The sequence below is a fragment of the Haliotis rufescens genome, unplaced genomic scaffold (assembly GCF_023055435.1).
Source record: "Haliotis rufescens isolate VD_foot unplaced genomic scaffold, xgHalRufe1.0.p SCAF_14, whole genome shotgun sequence".
NCBI lineage: Eukaryota > Metazoa > Mollusca > Gastropoda > Lepetellida > Haliotidae > Haliotis > Haliotis rufescens.
The window spans coordinates 32,622,296-32,647,962 of NW_025963824.1; the positions used below are offsets into that span (position 1 = coordinate 32,622,296).

Genomic DNA, 25,667 nt, shown 5'->3' on the forward strand with positions numbered 1-25,667 from the left:
TGATAGTGGAGGTGGAAGGAGTGGATAGTGGAGGTGGGAGACAGGGATAGTGGAGGTGGGAGACAGGGATAGTGGAGGTGGGAGACTGGGAAAGTGGAGGTGGGAGACAGGGATAGTGGAGGTGGGAGACAGGGATAGTGGAGGTTGGAGATGGTGATAGTGGAGGTGGGAGAAGTGGATAGTGGAGGTGGGAGACGGTGATAGTGGAGGTGGGAGACAGGGATAGTGGAGGTGGGAGGCAGGGATAGTGGAGGTGGGAGAAGTGGATAGTGGAGGTGGGAGATGGTGATAGTGGAGGTGGGAGACAGGGATAGTGGAGGTGGAAGACAGGGATAGTGGAGGGGGGAGACGGGGTAGTGGAGGTGGGAGACAGGGATAGTGGAGGTGGGAGAAGTGGAGGTGGGAGACTGGGATAGTGGAGGGGGGAGAAGTGGAGGTGGGAGACTGGGATAGTGGAGGTGGAAGAAGTGGATAGTGGAGGTGGGAGACAGGGATAGTGGAGGTGGGAGACAGGGATAGTGTTGGTGGGAGACAGGGATAGTGGAGATGGGAGAAGTGGATAGTGGAGGTGGGAGACAGGGATAGTGGAGGTGGGAGGCAGGGATAGTGGAGGTGGAAGGAGTGGAAAGTGGAGGTGGAAGAAGTGGATAGTGGAGGTGGGAGAAGTGGATAGTGGAGGCAGGGATAGTGGAGGTGGGGTTGAGGTGGGAGACGGTGATAGTGGAGGTGGGAGACAGGGATAGTGGAGGTGGGAGACAGGGATAGTGGAGGTGGGAGACAGGGATAGTGGAGGTGGGAGACAGGGATAGTGGAGGTGGGAGACTGGGAAAGTGGAGGTGGGAGACAGGGATAGTGGAGGTGGGAGACAGGGATAGTGGAGGTTGGAGATGGTGATAGTGGAGGTGGGAGAAGTGGATAGTGGAGGTGGGAGACGGTGATAGTGGAGGTGGGAGACAGGGATAGTGGAGGTGGGAGGCAGGGATAGTGGAGGTGGGAGAAGTGGATAGTGGAGGTGGGAGATGGTGATAGTGGAGGTGGGAGACAGGGATAGTGGAGGTGGAAGACAGGGATAGTGGAGGGGGGAGAAGTGGAGGTGGGAGACTGGGATAGTGGAGGTGGAAGAAGTGGATAGTGGAGGTGGGAGACAGGGATAGTGGAGGTGGGAGACAGGGATAGTGTTGGTGGGAGACAGGGATAGTGGAGATGGGAGAAGTGGATAGTGGAGGTGGGAGACAGGGATAGTGGAGGTGGGAGGCAGGGATAGTGGAGGTGGAAGGAGTGGAAAGTGGAGGTGGAAGAAGTGGATAGTGGAGGTGGGAGAAGTGGATAGTGGAGGCAGGGATAGTGGAGGTGGGGTTGTGGAGGTGGGAGACGGTGATAGTGGAGGTGGGAGACAGGGATAGTGGAGGTGGGAGACAGGGATAGTGGAGGTGGGAGAAGTGGATAGTGGAGGTGGGAGACGGTGATAGTGGAGGTGGGAGACAGGGATAGTGGAGGTGGGAGACAGGGATAGTGGAGGTGGGAGACAGGGATAGTGGAGGTGGGAGACAGGGATAGTGGAGGTGGGAGACAGGGATAGTGGAGGTTGGAGATGGTGATAGTGGAGGTGGGAGAAGTGGATAGTGGAGGTGGGAGGCAGGGATAGTGGAGGAGATGGGGATATATCAAAGCCTAGTTTCTACATCTTCCCGAGGCAAGCTTGTCTCCTAGCCTATATCAAAGCCTAGTTTCTACATCTTCCCGAGGCAAGCATGTCTCCTAGCCTATATCAAAGCCTAGTTTCTACATCTTCCTGAGGCAAGCATGTCTCCTAGCCTATATCAAAGCCTAGTTTCTACATCTTCCCGAGGCAAGCTTGTCTCCTAGCCTATATCAAAGCCTAGTTTCTACATCTTCCCGAGGCAAGCATGTCTCCTAGACTATATCAAAGCCTAGTTTCTACATCTTCCTGAGGCAAGCATGTCTCCTAGCCTATATCAAAGCCTAGTTTCTACATCTTCCCGAGGCAAGCTTGTCTCCTAGCCTATATCAAAGCCTAGTTTCTACATCTTCCCGAGGCAAGCATGTCTCCTCGACTATATCAAAGCCTAGTTTCTACATCTTCCTGAGGCAAACGTGTCTACTAGCCTATATCAAGGCCTAGTTTCTACCCTTGGCATATCAAGGCCACTTTTCTTGAATTCAACCCTGGCGCCATGTCATGTAGATCATAAGTTGTGCCCCTTGTAATGAAAACGCGATAGTCAATCAGATCGCTTTTCTTATCTGGTATAGCTTCACAAACATGGCGACTACCATCACGTCAAAAACATTTGTGATTTCCTCCATGACACAATATCATAGGCAGTTGTTGGGGGGTATATCGGATGAAAAAGTGAATTTCTTGTCAACAAAGACGGGCAGCGGTAGGTAAATCACTTTCATACGAGGGTGTCGTGGATGTTGATTTCTCTGACTGGAATATCGATATGTGCGATAGTCCAGTCATATTTAGCACAAGAAAGTGGGCTTGATGTGGCAAGGGTGGAAACAAGACTTTGATAAGGCCCGTGAAGATTCCGGGGTAGAATAGGTCTTCAGCAACCCATACTTGCCGTAAAAGGTGACTATGCTTGTTGTAAAAGGCGACTAATGGGATTGGGTGGTCAGGCTCGCTGACTTGGTTGATACATGTCATTGATCCCAATTGCGTGGATCGATGCTCATGATGTCAATCACTGGATTGTCTGGTCCAGACTCGATTATTTTACAAACCCCCATCATATAGCTGGAATATTGCTGAGTGTGGCGTTAAACAACAAACAAACAAACAAACAAAAAGACATTGATAAAATGGCTAGTGGACGGTCCTGCCTGAGCAAGATGAACCTATGCTTGTCATGACTTGTTCTCCATGTTTCAGTAAGCGACTGGGCTTCAAGTCTCTGGACGACTACTACCAGTCATGCAGCAGCGGCAACTACCTCAACAATGTAAGTCAGTTTGAGGCTGTTGTGACGGACGCCGTATTTTGCTGAGAAACTCTCACCAAGAAGACTGCACCATCCTTATTCTACAGTAGTCACAATCTGTTTGGGGGGCACAGGTGGCCCAGTCGTCTAAGGCGCCGCAATTTGCTGTGCAGAGTTGTGTCCCTTGGGCATGCCAGAAACCAATGATTGTGGGTTCGAATCCCGGTTTGCCCCGATTATGTTTCTAGGTTTGTCAGCACCATACCCGTGCTCGTTGGTTTCACCAAGGGGTAAACGTTTGAGACCTGCATCACTTCGGGCTTTCTTCCCACATTAAGCTGACACGCCATGATATAACTGGAATACTGTTAAAAGTGGCGTTAAACCCAACTCACCCACTACAGTAGTCACAATATGGTTGAAATACTGGGGATGTGACTATAAATCTTTACTCACTGACTCCTTGTCCTACAAAGTGAGTGAGTGAGTGAGTGAGGTTTTACGCCGCTTTTAGCAATATTCCAGCAATATCACGGCAGGGGACACCAGAAATGGGCTTCATGCATTGTACCCATGTCGGGAATCGAACCCGGGTCTTCGGCATGACGAGCGAATGCTTTAACCACTAGGCTACCCGGCCGCCCCTAAATCTGTCAGAGCTCTACTGCTGGTAATGCCCTGGCGTGACATTCGCTAAATGTCACAGCAAGTTTTGTTTGTTGTTGAATGCCGCCTCACTCAACTAGATACTGCTGGACATGGCTCACAATGATTTAAGACTTCTCTCGCTGTGATGTTTCATGTGTCTCATCAAGGCATTGGTCTGTCTGAGTGTCCGATGCATCCTGGCGTCATCTTTGTTTGATAGTGGTTCATAATCACAAGCTCGTGATACAGTAAGAATCGTACAATGGACTCGAAAGACGCCAATTACATATGATTAGGGACCGGCCATTTATTATGGGGATGGGGGATGTTGGAGGTGGGTCAGAGTTTTTAGGTGCAATGTTCTGAAAATTATCCCTTCTCTGCCTCTGTAATACATGTGATTACTATGTTCAATTTTGGAAACAACCATTTGATATTCACAAAAATATTTTGTTCCCGAAAATATTGAAAAGAAATAATTAGTTTTACCGAAAATATTGTTCACTGGACAAGGGAATTCACACATTGTACCCATGTGAGGAATTGAACCCGGGTCTCTGGTGTGACGAGCCAACACTTTAACCACTCGGCTACCCGACCGCGACTGACAGCCCCTGAAATTGTCCTGTTTTGGTGGAGAAAATACAATTCTTTGGCACCTCCTTTCATAGATTTAAAACTGCATGTTTTAAAGTAGTCCCCCCCAAAATATCGTGTATCTTTACATAAATCCTAGGCTCTCCCCAAACTTGCACAATAATTAATTTAAAAAAAACAAAGTGGTGGGTTTCTTATTAGAAATAAAATAAAATAAACTCTTTACTTTGCACACAATCACACAAATAAGTCCAAATAGATCAAGGTGATAAAAAATGAGACCCTTCAGTATTGAGGTTGCACCAAAGATTGACATCAGTTGGGATGCTAGCTAAACAAACAACTACGGTGAGCTACCGAACCTGATGGCTGTATTTGTATTTCAGGTGACGATACCGATGTTTATTCTGAATGCACTTGACGACCCCTTGGTGCCCCCCTGCCTTCACACGATCCCCCGGGAGTTTGCAGGTAACAGATCTTGCTGGGTTATTGGCCAACACTTCAGAAAATTGTGCCGTAAATATTTTTGTTTGCACATTTACGGCCCTTGATCCATGTTATTTTACTTGCACAGTGTATGCAAGGGGACAAGGTTTCTCAGATACTACTGAAGTGACATCAATGAAACTTTGCAAGCTTATCTATGAGATACTTATCAACTCTGAGTTTGAATTGGTGCCATAAATTATTTTTTCCAGAGTTACTTCCCTTGCTACATGTTTTTAGATTTTGAGCATACACAGTTATGCCCCTTGATTTATGCTATTTTACAAAGTGCCGGTGTGAGAAACTACTGAAGTTAGCTTATAAGAGATACTTATCAAGACTGAGTTTGAATTGCTGCCATAAATTATTTTTTCCAGAGTTACTTCCCTTGCTACATGTTTTTAGATTTTGAGCATACACAGTTATGCCCCTTGATCCATGTTATTTAACAAAGTGCCGGTGTGAGAAACTACTGAAGTTAGCTTTAAAGAGATACTTATCAAGACTGGGTTATTTTTTCCAGAGAAGGGGCCTTTTGCAGAGCTCCAGATAAGCTTTTGGTGTTGTGGGTATTTTACCCATGCATTTTAAAATCATTGGGTATCAGTAATTCTATCTGCGTATTCAAATTTCTGTTACCCACTAGTTTTGACACGTGGGTATTTAAGTTAAATATTTAAAAACACTATTCATCTAGTCCCTGCAAACTGGTGTCGTGTGGGTTCGAGAGCTTTATAGGACTCAAAAATACCACGATACTTCCACAAGAAAGTGTGATGGCAAATGATCATGATCTGACTGTCATCGTGGAGTTTGGCAAGGTTGACGGAATGCCAACTTATAATTTCAAAATAAGTTGCTCATTTGCTAATCGAATACGCAGGGTTACTTCACAATATTTTGATGATACGCACAAGTTTTATTTTTGTAGCGTATCTGTAATGTTCGCTGCGTATTTGATACGCTTGGATTATATTTTACTGCGTATTTCCGCATTTCTGATGCGTATTTCACGCAGATACGCAGCTTATCTGGAGCTCTGCTTTTGTGTGTATTAATGTTATATTTAATCCTTAAATGACATAAAGCGACTGTAGTACCTCTCTTCTTGGCTTTGTAGGACTCTATTTTTTATAGTTTATATTCCCAACTATGTGAACAAGCAAAATTCTAATGTTCCCCATGGTGGGGGATAGTGATAACACTGTTTTCTTGTACGTCTTATCCATATTTGATAAGGCCTAAAGATATATGCACTTTTTTCAAACATATTTAAATTATTAGGCTAAAAAAATTAAAATAATTGGTTCTCAGGCAATAGTGCAGGCAGGCAGGTGGTGTTTTTTTGGTGTGTTTTTTTCAAACTAGTATGTAACCAAAGAAACAGATGTGTAACAAAATAAACAATTGTGGGAAAGGGCCTCCCTACATAAATGTAGTCCTTGATGAGTAAAATACTGGAAAACAGTATTTGACTAACATTTGACTTGGAATATATAAGGATTTTTTATAAAAATAAATAAATAAAGAAATGAAAATGAAACGCTGCGAACTTTATGATGATGCCTGCGGTGCCTGAGAACCAAGCCTATTCTTTTTTTTAGCCTTAGGATAAAACATAATGATATGCCATATGTCATACATACATTCGATTCTAAACATGTTTACATTATGGGAATTATGTGTTTATATAGAACACTGATGGTCGGGTAGCCTAGTTGTTAAACCATTCGCCTTCGCCGAAGACCCCAGGTTCGATTCCCAACATGGGTATAATGTGTGAAGCCCATTTCTTGTGTCCCATGCTGGAATATTGCTAAAAGCGGCATAAAACGAGTCCAAATTTACTACCCAGGTACCAAACACCCCATTACCCGGCCCTATCTGGATACCCACTATAGGTCTGGAGAGTTGGGTACAAAATGTCCGAATGGGAATTTTTTACCGCAGCCCTGGCAAAAACTATTTAGATACATGTATAAAACAATCTGATCATGTATACTCTGCAGTTGATAGACGCTTTATCCTTAATTAGCTATACTTGTAGTGTAACCATTGCGTTATATTGTTAATGTCATTAAACAGTATGTCATGTGACTAACCACGGGTCTGGGTAGTCATGTGGGTACCCGGGTCCTACTCAGGACCCACCCGACCCGAGTACCCGAGTACTCGAGTTACCCGTCCCAGCCCTACCACATGTATATTCTGTTTAGGATTTAAACACATTCCTAAACATGTTGAGATTTAAACATATCTTGTACATTTTAAACCAATCTCATTAAAATCAGACCTTAGTTCTCGCTACCGCTAAACAAAGATCTGAAGACATCCCATTAGGGGTCACGTCAGAACGACCTTTCATCCGACCAATCAGTGCGTCGCTTACCAGATTATGAAAGTGACAGTCAGAATGTGATTTCTAGTCATGCAATCTCGAAAACTTTAACATGGTGTATTCCAAACGATAGTTACGGGCTAAAAGACTGAATCCTTACAATCTAGACCATCTATTAGCCATTCCAGAATTTTTTTTGTTCAGGTTTCAAATTTGTAATTGAGAATTTGTCAAAATATGTTTCGAAGTGTAGTCACCAATTTGAAATTCGTGCCGTAAAGCATGAGAAAGCTGCCTCCTGATTGGTCATTCCTTTGGTTGGTCAAAGTTCGCGCAAGGTCGGCCTGACGTGACCTGTAATGGGATGTCCTCAGATCTTTGTTTAGCGGAAGCGAGAACACAGATCTGATTTTAATGAGATTGATTCTAAACACATTAACACTCAGAATTTAACACAGACACACTGTATTTCTCCTTTAATGAACCAGTTACTGAGAGATGGAAAAATTCATTGGAGCTCTACAATGTAAAAGTAGGTTTCAAATCACAACAGCTGAAGTGGAGTTGTGGCACTGTAGAATACTACGGTGAACAGGATAAATAAAAAAATCAAAAGTGAAGAGGCTGGTTTTCTTTGAACTCAGCATGAGGGCATTCAACTGTTCGGAACAGGCCAGTGGGTGACTGACAGCTGCTGATTAATTGTTACCAGATGGCTCCAGCTGAGCCAGAAAATGACACACAATTCTAAGATGAATTGAAAAAAACCAATTGAAAGCATACTTTTAAGCATAGGGACCATACATTTTATTATCACTTTGTAACCATTTCAAAATAATGCAGATTAATAACAGAAATTTAATAACTCAAACTAAATTTAAATTAGTGCATGTTGTAATATCCTACAGAATTATGAATTGTATTAACAATTACAATGTTAGAAATTATTTCCATAAGCTAAGTACCTCTCTCTATGTTTAATATGAAATAATTATCAATAAGAATTATTTGTGATAATCTGAAGGTATAATAATGACAGTAAAATCATAATTAAAATTATATTATTCATCCTAAACTGAAGTAGTCATCTACACTATACCTTTAATGAAGAGTGAGTGAGTGAGTGAGTTGGGTTTAACGCCGCTTTTAACATTATTCCAGTTATATCGCGGCGTGTCAGCTTAATGTGGGAGGAAAGATCGAAGTGATGCAGGTCTCTGACGTTTACCACTTCGGTGAAACCCATGAGCACGGGTATGGTGCTGACAAACCTAGAAACATAATTTGGGCGAACCGGGATTCGAACCCACAATCATAGGTTTCTGGCGTGCCCAAGGGACGCAACTCTGCACAGCAAATCGCGGCGCCTTAGACGACTGGGCCACCCGTGCCCCCCCTTTAATGAAGAACCTATGAAGATCCGGGGTAGAATAGGTCTTCAGCAACCCATGCTTGCAGTAACAGGCGAGTATACTTGTCGTAAAAGGCGACTAAAGGGATCAGGTTGTCTGGCTCGCTGACTTGGTTTATGCATGTTCCAATTGCGTGGATCGATGCTCATGATGTCAATCACTGGATTGTCTGGTCCAGACTCGATATTTACAGACTGACGTCATATAGCTGGAATATTGCTGAGTGTGGCGTTAAACAACAAACAAACAAACATACCAACATATCATTATCAATATTGTGCAGCAAGTCTAGGAAACAGTGAGGATCAGGAAGTGCATCACATTAGCATCTTCTTCGGACACTATACACAAGCTAGAAAAGAACACTTGCCACTACTTCCAGTGGAGGGGGCATGGGTGGCCCAGTCGTCTCAGGCGCCGCGATTCGCTGTGCAGAGTTGCGTCCCTTGGGCACGCCAGAAACCTATGATTGTGGGTTCGAATCCCGGTTCGCCCCGATTATGTTTCTAGGTTTGTCAGCACCATACCCGTGCTCGTGGGTTTCACCGAAGTGGTAAACGTCTGAGACCTGCATCACTTCGGGCTTTCCTCCCACATTAAGCTGACACGCCATGATATAACTGGAATACTGTTAAAAGCGGCGTTAAACCCAACTCACTCACTCACTCACTCACTCACTCACTCACTCACTCACTCACTCACTCTCACTCACTCACTCACTCACTCACTCACTCACTCACTCACTCACTCACTCACTCACTCACTCACTTCCAGTGGAGAGAAAATTCACCTAAGTGTCACATAGGCAAGCACTTTTCCATTCATTGCATGTTGCTCTTTCATGTTTTGTTACCTGAAAATTGAGGAAAAACATTCCTGTTTTTGATTTCATAGAAGTTAGATCAACAGTTGATGTTAAACTTGTGAAGATAGCAAATGATAGTTTTCTATCAAACCATCAACCAATACTACATCATGAAATTCTAAGTCGACAGTCTTGGTGTTTATGTTTGCTGATGAGCTTTTACAGTTGAAAGGCAGGAGCACATTTATTTCATGACACAAATATATCCAAAACAACCCATCCAAGTCTATAATATTTGGCAAGTCTAGATTACTGCAGTTATATCAGGCAAATATGAACAGATTCACTGGGCTCCTTTTATTATATTTTATTAGGATAATTTTACAACTGTTTTTTTCTCCAAGAGATTGATTTCAGAGGTTACCGTTATTTATTCTGATTATGGCTATGGTACATTCTGTATACCAAAATGTACCTGGGGTACATACATGTATCTGTAGTACCTGTGCTGACGACGACCCTTCAGTGGGTGGAGAGAGAATAACAAGCATAGTCTTGCTATGTACTGCATGATATTAATGCTAGCTCAAAAAGTCATATTCTGAGCTCGAGATAAGCTGCGTATTTGCATAAAATATGCATTAAATAATCTGAAATATGCTGACAAATAAAATCCTAGCGTATCAAATATGCAGCAAAAGCTATAATTATGCTATTGAAATAAAATGAATGCATATATTACAGCTGTTGGCTAACATGATTGTGTATCAGCTGATCGCCAAATTCACTTACCGACAGTTACATTTAGAAAGGCTTCTGCTACAACCATACTGATAGATGCCATTTGAAAAGACCATCGTGCCTAGTCAATGTACATGTTGTATCTTAAACAGACGCTGATTGGTGATTAAAAAAAAGTGCCTTTCTTACTATGCCAAGTTTTGCGAACAAAAATTGCTACCCGGAGAGGGAGCCGTAAGCAGACGCAGACGGATATAGTTCTAATCACAATGATTTAAGGGCATTGTTACGAAACAGGTTTTAAGTTAAAATACCCGAATGTCAAGAAACGGGTGGTAAAAAATATTTGAATACCCTCTAAAAATTGTGGATACCCAATCAAAATGAAACCTCTGGGTAATATACCCAAATAACCAAAAGCTTATCTAGAGCTCTGATATTTGTGGCCATTTGGCTATTATATGTCAACATATTGGTGTTTTTGCAATTGAAATACATGTAGCACGAGAAGTCAAATTGTTCCATACGTAAAAATATCCTGAAATAGGAATCACCGATACCAAAGTGCTACGCTTATGGATCTTATCATTTTAGATATATAAAGTAAAAGCTGCAACTAAAGTAACACCTTTGCATCAAAATTCTTTGAAGTTGTATCATTAGGTACTTTTTAACTGAATCACTGGTAGATTGGGAGAAAACGTGTGTACAGCTGATTGCTATTTCCGGCTTAGTTTACGATAAAATACACACGGTATGCTCTAAATGTGCCTCTTATGTTAAGTAATAAAATGGGTGGCCCAGTCGTCCTTCGGCACGCCAGAAACCTATGATTGTGGGTTCGAATCCTGGTTCGCCCCAATTATGTTTCTAGATTTGTCAGCACCATACCCCTGCTCTTGGGTTTCACCGAAGTGGTAAACGTCTGAGACATGCATCACTTTCGGGCTTTCCTCCCACATTAAGCTGACACGCCGCGATATAACTGGAATACTGTTAAGAGCGGAGTTAAACACAACTCACTCACTCACCAGTAATAAAATGACACAACTCAGTAAAATGTTAACCTGCACATGCACACTGACGCACGCACGCATGCATCCACGCACGCATTCACGCATTCACGCACCCACGCACGCACGCACATACATACAGACATAGGCTTTTTCTTTGTCTCTCTCACACACACTGTAATGTAAACCTAATATTTCATGGAACTATGTACATAATAATCAACTAACTCATACAAGGCTCAGTGTATAGTATGACTCTAAATTATAGTTTAGTAAGCGTGTGCCATTACGATCCATTATAGATTTACTTCCGCAATAATATAGCTTACTATGCTGCTGAAATACTATTGTACATTATAGCTAAAATGGATAGACTTATCATTAAACCGCCCGCATCTTATCAGAAATGAGCGGGCCACTGTAACTTGATAATGCCCTCATATTGCTTGACGACGGGCCATGATCATGCTCGTTGTTAGGTGACGTCATAGGTTTTAGGGATGGGCGATGCACGTTCAATAGTGACGTCATCTGGTATGTTCTATTTCCATATCTGTAAAAGTTGGTCAGTGAAATTCGATTGCACTAAATGTTTCAAAACCGATATTGTTATTTATTTTTATTTGATAACAAATTCTATCTATTTTAGCTATTATAACGGTGACGCTACTTTTCAGGGCATTATCATTTGCAGAAGCCATCGGTCTTTTCAACTGCCCTCCTTCGTCGGGCAGTTAATAGAAGACCTCAGGCTTCTGCAAATGATAATGCCCTGAAAAATAGCATTACCCTTATAATATATTACTGACATTTATAGCTGTAATTATTGATAGAGATGCATGTAAATGTATTTCTAATAGCTTTAAACTATATAAATTACTGAAAGTACCTCTTAAATGTGGTAGCTCAACACGTAAATTACATTTTATTTTTGCTGAAATCATTGCTAATCACATTGCACACTAATGTATCATGACATTGCTAAATAAGTAATATATTTACAACATTGCATTAAGTGGGTGAGACTGCAAAGTATCCTATGTATCAGATATGCAGTTAAAATGATAATAGTTTATTAATCGAGACTGAAATATCAGATCCTAACCTCCTTATGATAAATAGAGTTGCTGGGGAGTTTTTCCACTTTTATCAACGTGTTTTGATATATTTGATATCAAAAGACACAAGGGTGAGATTTTATTTATCATCCAACATCATTCTTCCAACTTTTTCAGTTTGTAGATAGTAATTAGCAGTGTCTTAAGTGTAAAAAGTACAGCTAACAGAGGCATTAGTGATGTCATTTGATTGTGATGTCACAATGGTCTGCAAAGCATTGTGATGCATTTCATTGCAGCGATATCTACAATGTAGATATCGCTTGATCTCACCCAAGGATATCTCCTGTGGGGGCCAGTTTTGGATGATAAATTATTATTATTATTATTATAAATAGAAATGTCGCAGGTCAGGCTCCAAGTTGTTCTAGACAAGCATTTGAACACAGAGTTTCATTAAAAACATATTTATTCACTTGTAACGTGAAATGTCAACATCAGAAAGGTGTTGATTACTGTCGGCCATCCTACCAGACTGACAGGTGACAATTGAATATCCATATTATATCATATAATAATAAAAGAAGTCAAAAAGGCAAAATATATATAAACACTATGCATGATAGTGCATTAATACTGAGAATATACTGACGTCACACTGGCATGAGGACAGTGATCTATAAAATAGTGTTTTGGGTATAATATGGTATTAAAATATTAAACATATACCGTATTCGACGTAATAAGCACCCAGGGCGCTCTCAAAATTAGAAATAGGGGGCTCTTATTAGAATATTATTTTGGTGGAAAAAACAGAGTTGAAAGATAAATTTTGTGGTTTATGCTGACTGTCTGAACTGTTTATATACGACAGATATGTTGTTCCAGAATTTCATTGCCCATAATTAAGGGTTCATATAACACACGAGTGTGTATTATACACGAATAAATAAGTCTTGTGTACATTGATCAATCAGAAGGGATGCTAATTGGGATACTTGCCAATATATTAGCAAATATCGCCGTGGGCGCTTATTAGAGTGGGGCGCTTATTACGTCGAATACGGTACGTATAGTATTGTCCCTTTGACACAGTCTTAGTGCGATGCTAGTGCAGTGTTAAAGTTAGTAATGGCGATAAGCGTGATGTTTACGTTATACACGATCGATTCTTTACTAACTTACATTACTTGATTGGTTATTATGTAATATATTAGATATAATTGATCCACTAGCAACAGATGTAGACTGAATATATAAAGGGATGGCTCACCTGTATTGTGAAACGTCAACATCAGAAAGGTGTTGATCATTGTCGGCCATCATACATGGCTGACATGTGACAAATGTGCAGTAAACTATGTTTATAACGAACACGATTATAACGAACTGACCGATATAACAAACTTATTTTTTAGTCCTGGAAATTTGTTGTATGTATGCTGTATATATGCTTATAACAAACTACGGACTACAAATTAAAATTAGTGGTCCCTTTTAGTTCGTTATAAGCGTAGTTTACTGTACATTTAGACCGCCTCCGTGGTCTTGTGGTAGAGCGTCCGCCTGGAGAGCGGAAGGTCCAGGGTTCGATCCCGGGCCGCGTCATACAAAAAGACGTTAAAAGATTGTACTTGTTGTTACCCTGTCTGGCGCTCGGCATTAAGGGGCTAAAACAAGGACTGGTCGGCTCGGAGTCAGTATACTGTGTCTGAGTGGGGTATTCATGTTAAACTGCGGCATGGTATCTCAGTGAGCTAGCACTATAAATCGGCATCAGTCCGGACTAGTACAAGCAGCCACACACACACATACACGTGCATGCACGTCGCTATATAAGTGCAATAATCTTGGACGCGACGTTAAACCCAATTTCACCTCACCTGTACATTTAAATTGTCGTGACATCACAGAGCCTGTGAATTGGCGTTAAACCAGATATGGGAAGCATGTACAACTACTTATATTTAAACAGTGGAGAATCAGCCTTGAGTTGAAAACAAAAGTGGAAATAAGGCTACCACCGACATAATAACGAAAGAAATCTAAATTAATTTATAGAAACAATGGAATAGGCAATCACTGGTCAAGCTGTGGCTGGACCACGAGAGACATTTCATAACTACACCCTGTTCTTTACCTCAGGGTCAGATGAGATTGCTCAGGTTAGTTTAAGAAGCTGCTACCGTACTTAACTATTTTATTTACCCAAGTTAAAAATACATAATTTAAAATACACAATATTTAAATTTTGCAACATCATATTAAATGATTTTGATGCTCATTTTACCTAGGCCACTTTTTATCTTTTTCATTTCACATGCCCACCACCCCTTCTGAAAAGCAGCTGGAAAAGAAATAATTTAAACATAGGGAGTACATTATAAAATATATAAAAGTGTCATGAGTCACTTTCTGAAGCTTTCTCTCTTATGAACAGTTGTGATTGCATCCTACAACTGAACTACTGTATAATGGGCTGTTAAACCCAACTCACTCACTCACTCATCCTCTTGTTTCCTGGGCAGTCAGGTAGCCTAGTGGTTAAAGCGTTCGCTCGTCACGCCGAAGAGGCAGGTTTGATTCCCAACATGGGTACAATGTGTGAAGCCCATTTCAGGTGTCCCCCGCCGTGATATTGCTGGGATATTGCTAAAAGCAGTACAATCGGTACAATGTATAAAGCCCATTTTTGGTGTTGCCTGGCTTTACAGTGATGTAATATTGCTAAAAGCGGCGTAAAACAACACTGACTAATACTCAATCTTGTTTCCCAGAATCCCGGGACAACTGCCTCTATGTTGTGACACGCCATCAGCGTTAGAAATTGGCACTAGTCCTATAGTCCTTGCCAAACTGCCCAATGGTAAAGGTATCATAAGTACTAGTAGAAATTTGCCCTTTTTAAGGGTTTTGCTTTATGTTATCATTATAAGGACTAGTGGCCGAAAACTGTTAGTTTCTAACCCTGCTTTATATTGATGGAATATTGCTAAAAGCGGCGTAAAACAACTCTCACTAATACTCAATCTTGTTTCCCAGAATCCCGGGACAACTGCCTCTATGTTGTGACACGCCATGGCGGCCATCTTGGATATTTTGAAGGTGGGTATTTTACTCCAAGCCCAATAACATGGATAGACCGTGCGGTGCTGGAGTTTGCCAATGCTGTGGTGACAATGGAAGAGAAACAGCAATAGTGTGTGTCAACTGTACCAACAGCTTCAACAATCAATGCGTTTCCACCATACCTCAGTAGCAGAGCTGAAGACATGACAAAAAGACCAGCTTCTCCAACTACTGCAACAACTGCTACGACTACTCCAACATCTGCTACGACTACTCCAACAACTGCTACGACTACTCCAACAACTGCGACAACTACTCCAACAACTGCTACAACTACTGCAACAACTGCTATGACTACTGCAACAACTGCTACAACTACTGCAACAACTGCTACAACTACTACGACTACTGCAACAACTGCTACGACTACTCCAACAACTGCTACAACTACTGCAACAACTGCTACAACTACTGCAACAACTGCTATGACTACTCCAACAACTGCTACAACTACTGCAACAACTGCTACGACTACTCCAACAACTGCTACAACTACTGCAACAACTGCTACGACTACTCCAACAACTGCTTTAACTACTGCAACAACTGCTACAACTACTGCAACAACTGCTACAACTACCACAATAACCGCTACAACTACTCCAACAACTACTACCAGTGAGGGTGCACGGGTGGCCCAGTCATCTAAGGCGCAGAGTTGAGTCCCTTGGTCACGCCAGAAACCTATGATTGTGGGTTCGAATCCCGATTATGTTTCTAGGTTTGTCAGCACCATACCCATGCTAGTTGGTTTCACCAAAGTGGTAAATGTCTGAGACCTGCATCACTTCAGGCTTTCCTCCCACATTAAGCTGACACGCCGTGATATAACTGGAATACTGTTAAAAGCGGCGTTAAACCCAACTCACTCACTCACAGCGATAGTCAGTTCTTGGACCTCTCTATACTATCGCTGCCGATAGGTGGCCACAACCATGCATGGAGTTGAACTCGCAACTGACTGACCGTTATGTTACATGGTTAGTGAACAAACAAAAAGGAAAAATCTGGAAAATCTTGTCAGAGTAAACATTTTTAAACAACACTATGATGGCAAAGTAGACAAAATTTATGGATAACAAAGGTGACGTTTAGGTATAAGAAACTGGTATACCGATTCTAAGTAATGCCTATCAAACAATTCACTATGATGGCATTCTCAAAGACATAAACAAAAATATGACTGTAATAACATTTGGGATTAGGGCAAATTTCATCATTCTTGTAATTGCTGTGGCAATACTAACGGCAGCGATGTTACCGAGAGTGTAACGAAGGTGTCACGCGCTGGGAAGGAGCTTGGTAGTGCATAACTTAAAGGGAGATAACTCAAGCAACACTAGTCCCCATGACCTCATCAGTGATCACATGACAGTCAGAATCCCATAAATCATTCATTTGGGTCAAGATACGTGAGTAATTATTGGTGTAATCTTGACACCACGATCTGATACAGCCATAGTTATTGACCAAACTGAGTGAGTTCAAGGGACATTGATATTCTTGGTGGGGCCCAGGATTTGATATCGAGATTAGATATTTTTTTCTTTCAGCTACCGCTTCAGAACAAGCTTTTTTTAGTATTTAAAACTATGAGCTTGCATTTTATTTAAAGAAAAACAGCTACAACAATGTAATTTTTGTGGCAAGCAATGTTGAATGTGAATATGTGTTGTATGTGCAGGTGTGTTGAATGTGAATGTGTGTGAATGTGAATGTGTGTTGAAAGTGAATATGTCTTGTATGTGAAATTGTGTTGATTATGAATGTGTGTTGAATGTGAATGTGTGTTGAATGTGAATGTTTGTTGAATGTGAATATGTGTTGTATGTGAAAGTGTGTTGTATGTGAATGTGTGTTGAATGTGAATGTGAATGTGTGCAATTTCTTTTTTATGCAGCTGTCTGAAGCATAATTATTTTTTACTAGAATTTTCAGGGACAATATATTTTTGGGGGGTAAAATCCCAGGCACTCAACCCACCCTGAATAACAAATGGTCACAGCCAAGTATTATCAATGGTTGGACAGGGCTGGTGGGGACGGCTTCTTGCCATGGTGAACATGTATTATATGACTTAGTCAGCATTAGTCAGCATTTATTGAAGAACAGGGTATCGGATACGAAGGGGCAGTTTTTGCTGTTCCTGCCATAGCATTGGTTGAATGTTGCATAAAACACCATTTACTCACAATATCGCCCAGTTGAAAGGTGATGTTTCGTGGGTGTTTGATTGATATATATGTACCAGGTAATATATACCGTATTCGACGTAATAAGCGCCCCGCTCTAATAAGCACCTACGGCGACATTTGCTAAGATATTGGCTAGTGAACAATCCCAATTAGCACCCCTTCCGATTGATCAATGTACACAAGACTTATTTATTTGCGTATAATACGCACTTGTGTGTTATATGCACCCTTAATTATGGGCATTTAATTCTGGAAAAATATATCTATCGTACATAAACATTTCAGACTGTCAGCATAAACCACGAAATTTATCTTTCAACTCTGTTTTTTTCCACCAAAATAACTTTCTAATAAGAGCCCCCTATTTCTAATTTTGAGAACGCCCTGGGCGCTTATTACGTCGAATACGGTATATGATATGAACAATATGTTGTTTGCTTGCTTGATGAGTTGAATATGAGTAGGTCTTGAATGTGAATGTGTATTAAATGTGAAGAGTGTTGAATTAAAATGAGTGATGAATGTTAAATGTGAATTGGTGTTGAATGTGAATGTGTGCTGAATGTTCAATGGGGATATGTGTTGAATGTGAATGTGTTGAATGCGAAGGTGTGTCGAATGTGTGATGAATGTTAAATGTGAATATGTGTTTTATGTCAAAGTGTGTTGAATGTGTGTTGTATGTGAAGGTGTGTTGTATGTGAAGGTGTGTTGAATGTGAATGTGTTGTATGTGAAAGTGTGTTGTGTGTTGAATGTGAATGTGTGTTGATTATGAATGTGTGTTGAATGTTTGTTGTGTGTGAAAGTGTGTTGTGTGTTGAATGTCAAAGTGTGTTGAATGTGAAGGTTTGTTGATTATGAATATGTGTTAATTACGAATGTGTGTTGAATATGAATGTGTGTTGAATGTGACTACAAGTTTATGATTTTACATCAGTATTGTGTTGGGGTGTCACAATTGCTCCAGCTTTCAATTGATCCCGATCAATGACAAGTTTAATGGTTTATTATTAAAAAATGTGTTCGAAAGAAGCCTCTATGTATTTTGAAGAAGGATTTGTGTGTCTAAGTGAGGTTGTGATGGTCAATGAAAGATGTGCATACTGACAAAAAAAAACATTTTAAATATGTGCGGACGCGAAAGAAGTATGCGTGCATCAGTGAAAATCAAGAGTGTATGAAATGGTGTTTATTTTCGCGTCAATGTTATAGAACAAGAAGTACATTTTCATATGTTGGCAATCACTTTATTGAGTTGTTTTGTAAACAGTGATGCATGCGTGTACTTCCTGTGATCTTTGTTCTGTATTCTGCATGTTTATATATTGATTAGAGTTGTGCTGAATATTTCCACTCTACTTGTCGGACCAATCTTGTTGAACTGTTTTTATTTTTTATTTCTAAGTCATATTTCATGCCTGAGTTTAATTATTATGTTGTTATGCTGTATTTTGTGTTGTTGGATGACAACAAATCTGGCACGGACAAGTATACTCTCCATCAGAGACCTTTCTATATACCTTGTTGGTAATTTGTGATAGCGGGTGTCACCAACAGTAAGTTGGCAATCTTGTTTATTCACTTTTTTAACAAATTTATTCTGCTTAAAAGATGTTAAGGAAAGCCCGATTTCTGTCTTAAGTTTAAACTTAATCTGTCATGGTTGTGGGTACTGCAAGACACAGTGGGTGTTCTTTAACCTTTTTTGAGTAGTATATATATCCATATATATATATATATATATCATCCAAAACTTGCTCCCACAGGAGATATGGCTTGGATTAGATCAAGCGATATCTACACTGTAGATATCGCTGCAATGAAATTACATCACAATGCTTTGCAGACAATTGTGACGTCACTGGTTACCATGACATCACAATCAAATGACATCACTAATGGCTCTGCTACTGAAGCTGTTAGCAGTACTTTTTACACTGAAGTCACTGCTAATTACTGTCTACAAATTGAAAAAGTTGAAAGAATGATGTTGGATGATAAATAAAATCTCACCCTCGTGTCTTTTGATATCAAATATATCAACACTCGTTGATAAAAGTGGCAAAAATCCTCGGCAAGCCTCGGAATTTTTCCACTTTTATCAACTCGTGTTGATATATTTGATATCAAAAGACACTCGGGTGAGATTCTCTATATATTGGTTGGTGATGTCAAACAGTGAGTGGGTGATGATGTCATACAGTGATTGGATGATGTCATACAGTGCATGACAATGTCATACAGTGAATGGTGATGTCATACAATGGATGGTGATGTCATACAATGGATGGTGATGTCATACAGTGGATGGTGATGTCATACAGTGCATGATGATGTCATACAATGGATGGTGATGTCATACAGTGGATGGTGATGTCATACAGTGCATGATGATGTCATACAGTGGATGGTGATGTCATACAGTGGATGGTGATGTCATACAGTGGATGGTGATGTCATACAGTGGATTGTGATGTCAAACAGTGCATGACAATGTCATCCATTGTTGTGCTGCTATATTATTGAGAACAATAAAATATGAAGTCATTCATTGTTTAAGACATCAAAAAATGATAACTATGTCATCAAAACATTTACTTCCTTTGTAAGATTGACATAACATATGTTTCTTTTTTCTCTTCCTTCACAACAAAATAAAAATGGGGAATACTTAAAAAAAGGACATTCTCCAAATTTATCTCATTGCGGTCATCTCGACGATAGTCTGGAATGGAATTTAAGGTACCGACGTTTACTACAATATCTGAAAAACTATTGGACCTACTCCAGTCAATGTTGGTTTGAGATTAATAAACAGGTTCAACTGTGTCATATGGCCTTGTGATGCAGGGGTAGCATTATGCAGATGGCTGTTACAATGAATGCTCGTTCCACCCGTGACGAACAGGTCTGGTTGTTGATGAAATATAGTGATAGCTAAATAGAGAGATATTTTATTCATGCACTGATTGTCTTTAAATGTAATATCCAGTTATGTTTGACTGTTTAATAATCTCATACCAACTTTGACTGGAGTAGGTCCGATAGTTTTTCAGATATTGAAGTAAACGTCGGTACCTAAAATTACCTTCCAGACTACAGTAAGTGAGTGAGTATGGTTTTACGCCACTTTTAGCAATATTCCAGCAATATCACGGCGGGGGACACCAGAAATGGGCTTCACACATTGTACCCATGTCGGGAATCGAACCTGGGTCTTCGGCATGTCGAGCGAGCGCCTTAACCACTAGGCTACCCGACCGCCCTTCCAGACTACAGGTTAGGATCTGTTAGGAAGGAAAGGGAAAAGTATTTTACTCTGTTCTCAATTTCCTACATGTCATTTCGCCTTCTCAAGAAATGAAATTATCCTGTATTGTACCCTGCATACTATGGATGACAACTCTGTTCATAATAATCAATTCTCTATGAAAAAAGGGCAGTCGGGTAGCCTAGTGGTTAAAGCGTTAGCTTGTCACGCCGAAGACCTGGGTTCGATTCCCGACATGGGTACAATGTGTGAAGCCCATTTCTGGTGTCCCCTGCCGTGATATTGCTGGAATATTGCTAAAAGCGGCGTAAAACCATACGCACTCACTCACTCACTCTATCAGAAAAACTCGGGCATTTTATAAAAATAAAATTGTTCCAGGAAATACTTGGAAATAATATTTTTGCCTCAGGGTTTTTAACAAAAAGGATTGGCTGGAAATGCTGTATGTTCTGAAACAAATGTGTCGGAGAATTCCTCTCAGTCTGCATCCTCTTTTCAGAGAAAAACAATCTTATTGTCCAGAAGCAGCGACTGATTATTCTGTCGCTAAAAATAATTGTGAATATTATATGTTTCGTGCCTGAGACCTGTGATTACTCCGGAGCCACTATAACCAGACCGGTGGTCCACCGGCCAGAGGGCGTCATACTGACCACAGTCTGGTACACATTAACACTGGGACGTACTATCCCCTTGCATATATCTTGTCATTGTTAGGTTTGATTTACAATTTTGTATAATCTTTTTCTTTTATGTTGGTGCCATCATATTAATTATTACAAGTTTAATATGTTTTTGCAGCTTTTCTGTGATTTATTGATTTTATTAGTGCAATGAAGACACTATTTGAGAATGAACATGGATTGACACCCACTGACACGCCCACGCATGAACGCACTGACACGCCCACATATGAACACACATACCACACACATACATGAACACACTGACATGCCCACGCATGAACAGACTGACACGCCCACATATGAACACACTGACACGCCCACATATGAACACACATACCACACACATACATGAACACACTGACACACACACACATGAACACACAATTTGAGACTGAAAATAGATTGACTCACACTGACACCCACACATGAATACACTGACACGCCCACACATGAACACACCGATATGACCACACATATCAACACTGACACGCCCACACGTGATCACACCAACTTTACCTTACTGACATGCCTACATATTGAACACCCTGACACGCCCACACATGAATGCACTGACACGCCCACACATGCACATAAGGACATCCACTCATGAACCCACAGACACAGCCACACATGAATTTACTGACACATCCGTACATGAACACATCGACACTCTCACACATGAACACACTGACACACCCACACAGGAACACACTGACACGCCCACATGTGAATTTACAGACACATCCGTACATGAACACCCTCACACGCCCACACATGAACACACGGATACGCCCACACATGAACACACTGACACACCCACACATAAACACACTGACACGCCCACACATGAACACACTGACACACCCACACATAAACACACGGACACGCCCACACATGAACACACTGACACACCCACACAAGAATTTAAAGACACATCCGTACATGAATACACGGACACGCCCACACATGAACACACCGACACGCCCACACGAGAATTTACAGACACATCCGTACATGAGTACACGGACACGCCAACAAATGAACACACGGACACGCCCACACATGAACACACTGACACGCCCACACATTAACACACTGACACGCCAAGATGTATATAAATGCATGGAACACATGAATTCACGGACACACCCATTCATGAAGGCACTGACACGCCCAAACATGCATTTACACTTAACACACGAACGTGTCCATCGGACTTGTTTCTGGAGGAAAATGCAACACCAAATGTGTTCTGAAAAGGGAATATTATTTATTGTCGGTTATTTTCTTCTATTTTATGCCTCACTTCTGATACCAGAATAAATCAATTTATACACTATGCTCTTGTGTTATGTTTAGATAGATAGGAAGATTCGTGTGTGACTATTAGATCGGGTTATCAGTCTGAAACCCATCTTCCCGAAGCAAGGGAGTTAACTGACTATAAAAGTCCAGTTTCCACCCTTGCCGAACTAGGCGCGCGATCGTGGCGCAACCAGTGGTTATTACGAGTTAGGTCCCTTCTAAGCTTCTCCTATGGACCAATCAGATTCCACTCTTGTATCACTTGCATTTGTTTCAAACAAAATGGCGGCGCCCAGTCAAGAGGATCTGATCGATAATCAAGATCTAAATTGTGATAAAACGGGTCTTACATCGCGAAGTGCATCAAATCACGTAAGCACCTTGATTACAAACATGGAAAGACTTGGCGGTGCACATGCTTTGCAAATCATGCAATCGACACAAATCTGCACAACAGTTGACAAACCGGATGTCTGTTTCGATACGCAATTTTGATTGGACTTTGCACAGACTCGTTTGTCCAGTCAAAATGTGACTCCATAATACCAGCCTAGTTCGGCAAGGGTGGAAACTGGACTTTTATAGTCAGTTAACTCCCTTGCCTCGGGAAGATGTCTGAAACCAAGAAGCCAGCACTTTGTGGAATGGCAGCCAATTCCTCATGAAGAGCTTGGCAAAGTTCTGTGTCCGTGACTGACGTGGGCGTAAACGCCTGTCTTTCTCATCCCATATAATCTCAATTGGGTTTAAATCCGGGGATTTTGGTGGTTACGGCAAAATGTTTCTGTTCTGAGGTGAGAAAGTCAGTACAGTCTTGTGCTGTGTGGGGACGAGCATTGACATCCTCAAAAATGGCGTCTGGTGTAGGCAAATCCTGGACAACCTGAAGACATAAGATCTCGTAACGATAGCACACACATGTTACGTTGCCGTTGATCTGAACAATATGTGTTCTTCGCCCATAAGAATATTGCTAAATGTGGCGTAAAATCCATACTCACTCACTCACTCCACAGACAGAAATCAAGTGATTTGGGTCATGTCTGTAGGTGCAGGAGGGACCGGCCCTCTGTTCTTCCACAATGATTATACTTTTTGTCAACTATTTTTCACAAGGAGAAAATTGCTTCAAAACCAAAGTTAGAATCAGTATAATTTTATGTACATATTTTAGATTTATTAATATGCTTCTGAATCCGTGCCACATGGGTACAATGTTTGAAGCCCAAACTTTGCAGGTCTGTCAGGTACATGCTGAACTTGTGCCTGTGTTCTGTGAGGGTAGGGTTCGTTTCCGGAGCATAACTCATAAATCTTTCAATATTTTTTCATCAAACTTTGCAGGTCTATCAGGCACATGCTGAACTGGTGCTTTTTGCTATTGAGAAATTTTAGAAATTTTTATTTTTTACGTTTCCATGGCAACAAGATGGACTTAGGTTCTGTGAGGGTAGGGTTCGTTTCCGGAGCATAACTCATAAACCGTTCAATATTTTTTCATCAAACTTTGCAGGTCTGTCAGGTACATGCTGGACTGGTGCCTTTTGCTATTGAAAAATTTTAGAATTTTTTATTTCTTACGTTTCCATGGCAACAAGATGGACCTAGGTTCTGTGAGGGTAGGGTTCGTTTCCGGAGCATAACTCATAAACCGTTATTTTTTCATCAAACTTTGCAGGTCTGTCAGGTACATGCTGAACTGGTGCCTTTTGCTATTGAGAAATTTTAGAAAATTTTATTTTTACGTTTCCATGGCAACAAGATGGACTTAGGTTCTGTGAGGGTAGGGTTCGTTTCCGGAGCATAACTCATAAATCGTTCAATATTTTTTCATCAAACTATGCAGGTCTGTCAGGTACATGCTGAACTGGTGCCTTTTGCTATTGAGAAATTTTAGAATTTTTTATTTTTTACGTTTCCATGGCAACAAGATGGGCTTAGGTTCCAAACTCATCTTTTATTTACAATTTCCATGACAAGTTCCACCTCGGTTAAAAAAGGTTAGGGTTTGTTTAGATTTAATTATGTCATTAATTCTGCAACAGGGGCGGGGGATATAGCCACGTTAGTGGCAAACTCTTGTTGAGTCTTGGCTTGGCGATTCAAAATTCATCTTCGTTAAAGACATGTGTCATTAGCTCGGCAAAGAAACCTGCGACAAATTACGTAAAATGCACGTGAAAACTGGTTTTCATTTTCAGAGGTCATCCATATCAACTTTGTCAAAGACAATACAACCGTTTGGTGACACTTTATCAGCAAAACTACATATACACTGATATTTGCATGTAGCAGTCCAACGTGGAATACTTCCCATCCGACTCGTGAAGATCAGGGGTAGAATAAGTCTCCAGCAACCCATGCTTGCCTTAAGGGGCGACTAACGGGACCGGGTGGTCAGGCTCGCTGACTTGGTTCATAGCTGACAATTGGGATACGATGACATGCAACAACCATGTCAGCGAACCTGACCACCCGATCTCGTTAGTCGCCTTTTACGGCAAGAATAGTCGCCTCTTACGGCAAGCATGAAGATTCCGGGGTAGAATAGGTCTTAAGCAACCCATGCTTGCCGTAAAAGGCGACTATGCTTGTCGTAAAAGGCGATTAACGGGATCGGGTGGTCTGGCTCGCTGACTTGGTTGATGCATGTCATCGATCCCAATTGCGTGGATCGATGCTCATGATATCAATCACTGGATTGTCTGGTCCAGACTCTATTATTTACAGACCGCCGTCATACAGCTGGAATATTGCTGAGTGCGGCGTTAAACAACAAACCAACCAACCAACCAACCAACCAGCAAGCATGGGTTGCTGTAGACCTATTCCAACCCGGATCTTCACGGGTCTATGCCAGCTTTGAAATGAGCAGCACAAACAATTCTTATAACGAGTCATTTGCGTAATTAGGGATCAGCCATACGCACTAACATAATCTTGTTACAGCTCTCTGTCGGAGGCAATACTTGGGTGCACGTATTTTACAGCATGACATTACAATCAGGAAGTACTAAATGATAC

At 41.1% G+C, this 25,667-nt stretch overlaps 1 protein-coding gene across 1 annotated transcript in view; it reads left to right on the plus strand.

The window, feature by feature from the left end:
* Positions 1-15,947, plus strand: part of LOC124117149 (monoacylglycerol lipase ABHD2-like) — a 34,159-nt gene extending 18,212 nt beyond the window's left edge. The window contains exons 6-8 of the mRNA XM_046478894.2: positions 2,903-2,972; positions 4,583-4,667; positions 15,095-15,947. Of these exons, the coding sequence (XP_046334850.1) occupies positions 2,903-2,972; positions 4,583-4,667; positions 15,095-15,252 (313 nt within the window). The 3' untranslated portion in view covers positions 15,253-15,947. The remainder of the gene's footprint in view (positions 1-2,902; positions 2,973-4,582; positions 4,668-15,094) is intronic.
* Positions 15,948-25,667: the final 9,720 nt, after the last annotated feature.